Raw genomic sequence first — 11872 nt, 5'->3', positions numbered from 1 at the left:
CTCTCTCTCTCTCTCTCTCTCTCTCTCTCTCCCTACCCCATAGCTGTGTGGTAGTGTCTAACTGCTCACTCTGCTTCCATTCTAGACCTTCCCAAGGAAAGCAAGGAGCCGAGATCCCGAAGGGACAACAGACGACCTGATATTCAGTTTTACCAGCCCGGTGTTTCCAGGCTGAGAAACAACAGACAGAAAACATCACAGCTGGAAACCTCTGTAAAGGAGGAGACCAATGGCAAAGATTCTGGTGGGAATAAGGAAGTTCAGTGCCAGTCTATGCCAAAGAGGAGCTGCTCCTTGACTGCTGAGGGTCACAGCAATGGTGCAAGTAACCAGGGAAGTGCCAACAGGAACGGACAGTTAAATAGACATGAGGAGGACGATTCAAAGTGGACTGAGGAGCAGATTGAGAGGAGTACTAACTCTAATGCTGTTGGGAAGCAATTGAAGAGGGTCAAAAAACCAGATCGTCAGATCTACCAGCCGGGCCGACGTGTGCAGGTGCTGGGTAAACAGTCAACTAACAGGCCGTGCAGTGAAGAGCTGGTAAAGAAAGTAGAAGAGTTGAGGCTGGTGGATGACGGTAAGAATGTCTCTGAGGAGAACACGGAGACTGGTGAAAGTAAAAACAGTTGGGGAGACAAAGAGAAGATTGAGCCAACTATTGAGGTGAACATTGGCAAAAGAGAAAAGGGGAAGAGAGGGGGAAGGAAGGAAGTTGTAGCTCAGGGGAATAACTTTGCAGCAGAAGCTGAAGACAGTCGAGTTTTTCGATCCCAGGCCAGACCAGAGAAACCTGGAGGGCCGTCGAAACGCTACTCCAGGTCTGACAAGCGCAGGGGGCGTAACCGCACGTGCAGTACCAGCTCTGCAGGGAGCAACAACAGCTTTGATGGGCCTTTGTCCCAGCATGGAGCTGCTGATGGAGAAAGGAAAAAAGTGGCAATGAAGGAAAGGAGGCCGCTTCTGAGAGGAAAGAAAAGTTGCGACCTTGCAAACAGATTTCAATCTCAAGCACTGATTCTTTAGAAGATGACTGCGCTGATGAGAACAGGAATCAGATGTCAGTAAAGAGCCCTGAAAAGCTGAAAGGTTTGGAGAAAGAACGGATGCTCGGCAGGAACACCGAGGGCTCAGACTGCTGGAATAGGGAGAGTAAAACTGCACTCAAAATTAGGATTGACAATGAAACAAGCAACAGGGCCATCATAACACCGAAGAAAAACTCAGAGGAAAAGAGCAAAGGGAGAGGCAAAGCAGGAAGGCCAGAGGCCAAACCGAACCCGTCAGGCAGCAGGCCAAGTGAGAACTCTGAGAAAAGGGAGAAAACTGAGGAACCGAGAGGAAAGGGTCGGGGGATCTTAGTCCTACCTGCTAACACTGATCTGTCATCAACAGCACCGGGCTCTCCAGATTCTCCGCAGGTGGGGCCGAGGCTTCTGTTTGGGCGGAGCTCTCGGAGCCGAGGTCGTGGTGGGACATCGCGGAGACTGTGGGATCCCAACAACCCTGATCAGAAACCTGCCCTGAAGAGCCAGAGTGCTCAGCTCCATTTCCTGGACACTGATGATGAATGCAGTTCATCATCCCAGGGAGAAACCTACTCATCCTACACACACCCAACTCCCGCAGCATACTACAAATTCCAGAACTCGGATAATCCGTACGGTTACTCCAGAGCTGCGGTGCCGGGCCCTCAGTATCCCTATGGTCCTTATACAATGCCGTACCAGATAAGTGGCAATAACAATATCTATCCTGCAACATATTACCCGAGCTACCCAGCTTCTCAGTTTCTCACTCCCTATCAGGCTGGGCAGCTGAACCCAGAAGACGTGGAGCAGCAAGTCCGGACCTTACAGCAGCAGGAACTTGGCAAGCTCCTGCGGATGGCAGACAATCAGGAGCTCCAGCTTAGCAACTTGTTGTCCAGGGACAGCATCAGTAAAGATGGACTGGAGAGAATGGCCCAGCTCAGGTGAGGACACCTTTCCTCACCCATCTGTCTCTCTGTCTGTCTGTCTCTCTCTCTGTCATGCGCTCTCTTGCATGTCATTATGGGCATCATACCCAAGGTGCCAGTGAACCATCCTGCTGCTGTACTTCCCAGGTCGCTGTGTACAAGCTGAACGTAAGGCCATTTCATCAAACTACCCCTCTCTTCTTCACTTTACCACAGGATCCCTGGAATGAGTCAGACACCACCAAATAGTGGAAATCTTAATCCAGTAGTTTGCTACAAACAAAAATTAATTTTCCATCTTACATATGGGCATCTTTTAATCTAATCCCAGTCCAGTGAGATCAGTTTAATTTAAGCCTTGATTCATGTTAACCTTTTGATAGTGGCGCAAGCAGGATGAATAGGGAAAGGCAAATTTAACATTGTGGTCAGAGCTTCTTTGCACACAGGGTCACCATTAGGTGGGATAGTTTCAGAATTAGGTTGCTGTGTTTTGGGAGGGCTGTGGGGTCTTTGTGTCAGGGAGCTCCAGCTGAGCAACTTGTTGTCCAGGGACAGCATCATTAAAGACGGACTGTAGAGAATGGCCCAGCTCAGGTGAGGACACCTTCCCTCACCCACCTTTCTGTAACTTGTTTCATTAAACTTGCAGACATCAGGACCGAAGGTGGAGTTTTACCCCCACTCTATCCAGACTTCCCACAACCATTTCTGTCCCAGTTATTTTGCCCTAGCTGTCCATTCCCTGGGTTATCCTCTTGCCCCTGCCTCATGTGAGAAACCAAAATCCAGAAGTTTTTATTATTTGTTCATAGAATGTCAGCAGTGCTGGCTATGCCACTATCCCTTATTACCCTGGAGAAGGTGGTGGTAAGCTGCAATCCAAGTTTCTTGTCTTTTTAAAGCCCTCAGTGACGTTCCTTCCCTCTCCTCTGGCTTGGTCTTGTCGCTACTTTGTCATTATTGATATCAGAGTTTCCAGTCACTAACATCCCAGGAATTTACTGTCCCTTTAAGTGTGTGTATTTCCATTTTAGGTATTGGCCCATTTTGTCCAGAGAGCAGCTGTTCAGCCTGAACTGCTGCTTTGTTTTAATTTTACTGTATGGAATGGTGAAATTCTATTTGAATATCTGCCTGAGATCAGTAGAAACTGTTAGTGGCTTTGGGAAAATCCACAGCAGTCTTGTTCCAGTCCTCTTCCAGAGCTGATGCTTAAGTATCCTTGATGTTTACCTATTTCCATATACAACAGAGTGTTTATACATTTATACTGTGCCTTTGATATGGTAAAACACCCAAAGCCCTTTGCAAGAATGGTGTCAGACTAAACTGGATTCTGAGTGAAAGGAGATGTTGGGCCAGGTAACCGACAGCTTGGTCAAGGACGTTGAGTTTAAGGAGTGTCTTTAAGGCAGAGATAGAGGTGAAGATGGAGGGCTGTGGAGCTGAAGAGGGTTTGAGATTAGGAGGGCAAGGCTATGAAGTTATTTGGAAGCAAGGATGAGAATTGTGAAATCAGGCCATTACTGGACCAGGAGTCAGTGTGGTTGGTGAGCAGAAGGGCTGATAAGAGGACTGGGACATGGCGAGAGTTAGAATTTGAGGAGAGGAAGTTTGGTTGTGCTGAAAATTGTGGGGAATGGTGTGGTAAATGTTGGAATTGTGTTTAAGCTGTTGGTAGTGGGCAATAGAATGGGAAAAAATGAGACCCATGCTGAAAATGGCAAGGTGTTAACTAGGACATGTACTAGGATTGGGGTGGTAGGGTGTCTGCAGCTGGGATTGGGTGCAGGGGTGGTCCACAAGCCTAGGATTGTTCTTTGAGGCTGGATTTGGGAGAAAGGCATCTCTGTGGGGCTGGCATAGGAAAGAGGAGGTCTCTGGGATTGGGAAGGGAAGCGGGGATTCCCCGGGTTGCCGGGACAGGGAAGGGGAGAGTCCCGGCGGGATTTGGGGGGTGCGGTGGTGGTGGTGGGGGAGACAGGGAATGGGGGAGTCCCCGGGGGGACCTGAGACAGAGGAGGGGAGGTCTCTGTGGGATTGCGATAGGGAAGGGGGAGTCTCTCCAGGGCTGGGACCAGGTGGCTGGTGTATAAAAATTGTGCTGTGGTGGGTGGTTTTGTATCGAATAAATTATATCAATTGCACAATTGAAGTCACTTTTCCCTCTGTCTCTCTCTGATATAGGGCAGAGATTCTAATGCTGTATGAGCGATGTATCCTGACTGACATCGAATATTCGGACACCCAAAATGTTGAACAGACGATGTGGAAGAATGCCTTTTATCAGGTGATTGAGAAGTTCCGTCAGATGCTGAAAGAACCTTCAGAGAATGGAGATGAAATCAGAGGAAAGCTTTTGAGTTTATTGGATGAGGTAAGACGAGGTTTTTGATAGGCTGAGGTTATTGATTTTACAATTTCTATTTCGTTCTCTTTCCAATCGACAAGCGGCTCACTCCCCCACCCTCCTCCAACCCTGTGTCGTTGTGATTCTCTCTTGTTCCCTTTCATCCTTTTATCATTTCCAAGCTCCACGCCAGCCTGTGCTACCACCCTCCTCCTGTAGCCAACTAACCCATGGTATCACATACTTGTTTCAGAGTGCTCTCCCCAGAGAGACCAACACGTTGACCACCAGTTTGAAGAATGTGAGGTCTCTTGCACTACCTACTGGTCTTTCTGGTCTGACAGTCACCCATTACCTCCCTGCCTGCATACTCTTACCTGCATAACTCCGGAGTTTCAGCCTCTGGGGAAGGGTAGTTCTGTGCCCAAACCCCCTGCCTGTCTGGATCTCAGAGAAAGGAGGGAGTTTCATTTGTGTTTGGAATCCCATGGCTATTATTTCACCCAGTGGAGAACCCCTTGGTACAGTTGATAACTGATGGCAGTGAGGATTATGGTCAGACTGGTGTAATCCAGGTTTGCGTCTGTTTTTAGGGGACCAACTTCTTTGACAACCTCCTGCACAAGCTGCAGATTACATACCAGTTTAAACTGGACGACTACATGGATGGGATGGCCATACGCAGCAAGCCGCTTCGCAAAGTGGTAAGTACAGGCGAGCAGATTGAAGTCTGAGTACAACTCCATTCACATTTTACTTACCATTGAAAATTGGTGGCAGGGTATCTAATTCTGTATTGGAGACCAATATCCTTTCTAAAGAGAAGTTTCTTTTCAACTGGAATAAGTGATGAGGTGAAGTTGTTTTATTTAAAAGGTGCTTGAAGCAGTGGGAGCTATGCGTTCAAATTGATACCATTGATAAATCCCATGCCTTGGTATCAGGCGTGACTCCATATAGAATCATAGAATCCCTACACTGCAGAAGTAGGTCGCACGGCCCGTCAAGTCCACATTGACCCTCCAAAGGTCATCCTACCCAGTTCGAGCCTCCTGTCTTATCCTGATGGATACTTGCTCACTTAAGTGTACTTAAAATGAAATGCTGGAAAGACTCAGCTCAAGCAATGTCTGTGGATAGTCACTTACTGTTAATATTTGAGTTGATGATCATTTGTATGGTCCCCTTGGGTGTTAATTGCTTCAGTGTATTTTGGAAACCCATTACCCATGCAATGCTGTGTTCTGTACAATTCCACAATTGCCTTAAAATGAAACAAAGCAGAGATTGCAGGAGAAATTCAGCAGGTCTGGCAGCATCGTGGAGAGAAAACAGAGTCAAGGTGACCCTTCAGAACAGAAGAAGAGTCACTGGTCTAAAATCATGAACTCTGTTCTTTCTCTGCAGATACTGCCAGACCTGATTTCTCCAGCAATTTCTGTTTTTGTTCCACAACTGTTTTGATACACGCTCTGACTGCAACCACTGTACTGTTTTCTACAGATCATGTATTGATATGGTAATGGTCCTTTTGGCTGTTCTTGTTAAATTTCAGGTGAAATATGCACTGATCAGTGCCCAACGATGTATGATCTGTCAGGGAGACATTTCCCGCTACAGGGAACAAGCCAATGATACCACAAACTATGGGAAGGCTCGCAGGTGCTGTATTACTGTCTGCTTAATAAGAGATGGATGTGGAACTAAACTGTGTCTCTCATTCTTTTATTGATGTTTTAATTTTCTTCTGGCTGCTGGTCTCTTGTCTGTCTTTACCAGGTATCAGCAGTAGGAAAAGTATAGGTTTGCCCTAAATGTGGCTGGTGCTGCTTTACACCTTAGGCTTCAGGAAGATGGTGATTAGTTTAACCTTCATCCAATGCCCCATTTTTTTTCCATTTACTTAATGCTTGCAGGTAGTCAGGCTTCAGCATCGGCAAACTTTGTTTCTGTATCTATTTTGAAATAGTGACTGTGATTCTTTAAATTGATAAGTGATGCTTACAGCCAGCCTAGAGGTTCATTGCAGTAAGAGAATACTGTCCCAAAGTACTTCATCTTCAGTTTATTGTCTTAGAGAAGTAGCTGTCAGTGCACGCACAGCAAACTTCCAGTCTTTATAATTCAACGATAATTGGCTAGGACACTGGGGAGAACTTCCCTGCTTTTTTTCAAGATAATGCCATGGGATGTAATGAGAGGGGAGACAGGGTCATGGCCTCACTTGTTGGAAAAATGTTGCTTCTGTTAATACAGCAGTCGTGCTGTATCGCTGTAGAAGGTCGGGGTCGCTGTCGATTTTTGTGCTCAAGTCTATGGAGTGGGACTTGAGCTTGCAGTATATGGGCCCAAAGGTTCCAGCTGTGCCTATACCAACACTAATTTCATCACCCTGCCTTGCTCCTGTAACCCTTAATGGCCTTCCAAGAAAAATAGGTCCATTACAGTTTTGACATTTTCATTTGAATCTCAGGCTCAACAACATTCTGTAGGCTCCAAATTTCTGCTCATTTTTGTGTGATGGTTTGCTCCCAGTCATCAGTCTGAATAGAAACAAAAACAGAAATTGCTGGAAAAGCTCAGCAGGTCTGGCAGCATCTGTGGAGAGAAATCAGAGTTAATGTTTTGGGTCAAGTGACTCTTCTTCAACCGGAGTTCACTCAACCCAAAAAGTTAACTTTGATTTCTCTGAGCTTTTCCAGAAATATCTGTTTTTGTTTCTGATTTACAGCATCCCATAGTTATTTCGGTTTTTAATCAGTCTGAATAGCATGACTTTAATTTTAGAGTGCTGCTTCTGTGCCCTTACAATCCACTATAGCTAAGTGGTGCAAGTCACTGTTGTCAGACCCTTCCATTCCAATGCAGCTTCACTTTGTTTTCTTGATTCAGACAATTTCTGATTGATTTCAGAAATCTCACCCAAACTTTTTGAGCTTGTGGAGTAAGTTCCATTGTATTAATATTTGGAATGTTTTGCTTTATTTAAGTAAAATCTGATGACATAGAAGCAGATGTAGGCCATTCTACTCCTTGAGTCTAGTTAATCCTTTAGCTGGATCATGGAATGACTTGTATTTCATGTCTGTTTCAGCCTGCCTTTGATCCATACTGCTTGAAATGTTTATCTCAAGCTTGAAATTTCAGTTGATCCAGTTCAAGACAATGGCACTGCCCATTGGCATCGTGACAATAGCAATTTTGAATTGTTTCTTTCAAAGTTTCCTGTTGTTTATTCATCACCACCTCTATCAATTAGCCATTGAACCTTGTCCAATTCATAAAGACCCAATTGGCTCTGGTTAAATTTTAAGATTTTTTAAAAAATGTTTGGAATAAGTCACTTTTAGACTTAATATGGAATTCAGTTGTATTATGATCACAATATCTGAGTGGATCTTTTGTTATGAGATTACTAACTAACCTGCCTTATTTCACAAAATTAGACCTGAAGTTAGGTGGTTGTTTCTGACCACAGATGTGATGGGTCAAAGGGCCTTTTAATGTGCTGTAGATCTCTCTGACTGTATGCGATAGCTTTAGTTTTACTTGGTTCCACCGCCTATTGCTGGAGGAAATTATCGTGAATCTTCAAGTAGTGCCCAACTTAAGAACATCCAACTTAAGAATGCAGTCTCATACAGGGGCAATTTAAAGATCTAATACGTGAATGTTTCCTGTACTTAGAAACCACTTTATATTGTCCTGTGAATGGACTCAAGGATGGAACCTGTTTGCAACCCAGGGCCTGCCTACCTAACCCTTCTTGTCTCACTCACCTTGTCTTTAGCCACATTGATATAGTTTTCCATTGCCTTAACTTTTATCTTTAGATGTTGAAATCTCCTTTAACCCAAAACCCCCTCCATTTCTGTTAATTTGAAGCTACTGACCATGTTTGCTAGTGCACTCTTCTGTTTATACACTTGGTTCCCTCATGTCACCTTACCATTACTCATATTGCACTGTTTCCTTGTCCTTTCTTTTAAACTTTCCAAAGCTCCCTTCATGTGAATCCTCCCCATCGACGCGCTGCCATCACCACTTCTGCCTGATTAGAATTTAGATTAAAGTCCTAGCTATAGCCCCATTTAAACAACTTGAACACTGGTGTAAATGCGGCCTGTCTCAGACCTGACTGTCAGATAGACGGTTGGACAACAGGAGATGGAGGGCTTGAGTGACACAGTGAAGAGTTGATGCTAGTTATCATCTGTGTATGTATGTAATATGACTTTGTAGTTTCAATGGTACCATCAAATAGGTAATGCTAGTAAATGTGGAGAAGGCCAACGACAGTGAACCAGAAATCTCTTAAGCGGAAAGAAAGCCAGATCTTTGGGTTTTAACCAAAAGATAGGCAAAGGTCTCAGGTAATGATGATCAGCCTCTAGAAACCTCTGCACTACTGTTACTCGAAATAATGATATGACACTAAGCATGTTGCTCTAGTCGATGCCAGAAAGAGGAACTAAATTGGTAGCTAATGTTGGACACCCGATCTGTCAGGAGTGGCAAAGCCAGCTGAGAATGTTTCCTCACAGGGAAGGATGGCTGGTGGAAAATCAGGCTGGCATTTACAAAACTCTTCAGCTCATCAGTACTCAGCCCTTAGAGGCTGATTGACATTGACACAAACCTGCCAGAGTGGTGACTGCACTTTGTTTCTTGAATAGACGCAACAGGCTTACTAATGAGGCAGTTCTGTCAGCAGGGAGGGCAATGGATAAATTATGGCAAAGCAAAGTGGGTGGGAAGAGAACAAAGAAATAAGAGTGGACCATTCAGACCACTGAGCCTAATCTACCATTCAGTTAGGTTGGAGCTTATCGTCAACCATAACATGCTTTCCTCTGTTATCTCAAGACTCCTTGATGTCAACAGTCTCCAGAAACCTATCAGTTTCCATATTGGCCATGCTTTTAATTATTGGTCTTCTGCAGCCCTCTAGTAGAAAATTCCAAAGATTTCATCACTCTGAGTGAAGAAGTTCCTCCTTATTTCAGTCTGAAATGGCCTGTGTTCTGAAATTATACCCCCTGCTTTTAGATTTTCCAACCAGTGGAAACATTCCATTAACATTCACCCTGCCTCACATCCTGTATGTATTTTGTACTTTCCAACGAGATAACCTCTTGTTCTTTGAAACTGTAGAGAATACAAACCCATTGTACTCTGTCTCTAATAAAGCTATCCCATTATCCCAGGTTTCAATTTGGTAACCTTCACTGCATTCCCAATTTGGCAAGCAAACCAAAACTGTACATAATACTCAAGGCAATGTCTGACCAAGGCTCTATACAATTGCAACAAGACATCTTTCCTCCTCTATTCCAATCGCTCCATCCCTTACTGATTGCTGCACCTGCAGGCTCACTTTAGCGATGCATGGACAAGGACATCCAGGTCCCTTTGGACCCTTGCACTTCTCAATCTCTCACCAATAAAGAAATAGCCTGTCTTTCTGCTTTTTATACCAAAGTAAATAATTTCACATTATGTTCCACCGGCCGTGATCTACTCCATTTGCTTCATTTGTCCGAGTCCTTTTGAAGCTTGTTTGCATCTTACTCGCATTAATGTTACTTCCCAGTTTGGTGTCCTTAACAAATTGAGAAATGTGACAATGGGACCCCACATCCAAATTATTCATGTAGATTGTGAACAGATGTGGTTTGAATCATTGAAAGTTGCAGTACCCCACTGGTTACAGCCTGCCATCCTGAGAATGAGGCATTTATTCCTTCACTTTGCTTTCTATCTGCTATTAATTTAACTAAGTCTGGCAAAATTAATTGCAGTGGCCTTTTGTGGTTAGAGAGAACTCTTCCATTCCTTTACAGCTGTGTGAAAGCTCTTCAAATCTACATATTTGAAGCGGCAAAAACTATCTGATCAGCATGTTGGAATAGAGGGGATTGTTTACACTGATCTTTATTTAATGTCTACTTTCTCTTCTCCACAGTTGGTATTTGAAAGCGCAGCAGATTGCACCAAAAAATGGACGCCCTTACAATCAGCTTGCTATTCTAGCCATCTATACGGTGAGATCCTCAGTTTGTACTTCAAGACTCTCCAGAATTGAAGCTTTTCTCAGCAGCCCAGATTGCACACTTTGTGACTTGAGTTGTTCATCCGTTTATTGAATCATATCTCCTAATTGTTAACATAATTCATGTGTCTCAAGATGTCTCCTATACAGTGAAAGAGAATGCCATTAAGTAGGGAAGTGCAATGCGTTGATATGATCAATAATGATCAGTTAATTGGTTTTGATGGAGAGGTGAATATTGGTTAGGGCATCAGAAGAACTGCCTTGTCTTTAGATAATGCTGTTGGGTCTTTATCATGCATTCAAGTAGCCAGTTTGGTCTTTGGTGTGAGGTCTCATCGCTCAGGGAGTGCAACACTGTTGGGTGAGAGGTTTCCTGGATCAGAATTAATCTGGTGGGTGTATATTATTTTGAAGTACAGGTGAATTATTCCTCAGTCAACATCACAAACAAACTATCTGATCTGTGTCACATTCCTGTGTCTAGGAGTTTGCTGTGCATGCGTGTGATTCTTCCATTACAACAGTGATTACACTTCATTGACAACAAAGTACTTTGAGATTTCTGATGATGATGTAGGGTGCTATTGAAATACAGTTTTTTTGTATAGATAGATTCTTGATCAGTAGGGGAATCAAGGGTTATGGGGAAAGATCAGGAAAGTGGGTGTGAGGAATGTCAGATGAACCATGATCCTATTGAATGGCGGAGCAGGCTTGAGGGGCCAGCTGGCCTACTTCTGTTCCTATATCTTATGGATCTTATGAATAGAATGCAGCACTCTTGAGTATTGCACTCCAACTCCAGTTTGAATTTTGTGCCTAACTGTATGAATGAGGTTTGAGCTTGCAACTTTCTGCGTTGTGGTCTTTGCTAGCAACTTGGTTTCTCGCAATATTTTCACAATTTGTAGTCTATCGCTGACCTGTCCTTCCTCTGGCATCACTGTTGTGGAGGACCTGTGAATTGGGTACCTAACTCTCTTGACATGATGTTTATACAGCAGTGATCAGTAGGTGGCGTTGTGGTTCCATTGCAATGTAATGGTGTTTGATTGATCAATTTCATTGAAAGCTGCTCTTCTGGTTTTGAATGGCAACTGTTTTGAAAGGTGTATGTTGAGTTCACTGTCAGTGATTTATATTGGAGAAATGTTTGAATTTCCTTTGAAAGGCAGTGGCTGTGCAATTGCTCTCTTCCTCTCCTGAACTTGCTGATTGAGTGTTGGCTGCCTTGTGGCGAGTGGACAGTGGTTGTCATGCTGCTTGACCAGGGAGGCATTCACAGCTGAGCAAACATGGTTACTATTGTAAATGTCCCCTTTGGATTTCAACTGAGGAGACTGATGTAGACTACATAAGAGGTCTACTCTACATTTTTAATCAACTTGTACAGCGGTCTTATGACACACCTTTGGAGCAAGTGGAGCTGGAACATCGGCTTTCTGCCTTGGAGATATTACCAATGTACGACAAGAGCCCTTAAAAGTTGGACTGTGTAATCCAT

General features: G+C 44.1%; 1 protein-coding gene across 1 annotated transcript in view; it reads left to right on the top strand.

Moving 5' to 3' along the window:
* smg6 (SMG6 nonsense mediated mRNA decay factor) overlaps positions 1–11872 on the top strand; it is a 340627-nt gene that overhangs the window by 801 nt on the left and 327954 nt on the right. The window contains 6 exon segments of the mRNA XM_048612318.1: positions 86–961; positions 964–1975; positions 4151–4340; positions 4907–5017; positions 5869–5975; positions 10279–10357. Coding sequence (XP_048468275.1) covers positions 86–961; positions 964–1975; positions 4151–4340; positions 4907–5017; positions 5869–5975; positions 10279–10357 — 2375 coding nt within the window.

This window comes from Rhincodon typus, chromosome 26, assembly GCF_021869965.1.
Source record: "Rhincodon typus isolate 14 chromosome 26, sRhiTyp1.1, whole genome shotgun sequence".
Classification (NCBI taxonomy): domain Eukaryota; kingdom Metazoa; phylum Chordata; class Chondrichthyes; order Orectolobiformes; family Rhincodontidae; genus Rhincodon; species Rhincodon typus.
Note: the sequence above shows the minus strand (reverse complement) of the source record. Positions and strands in the feature narration are given on the sequence as shown.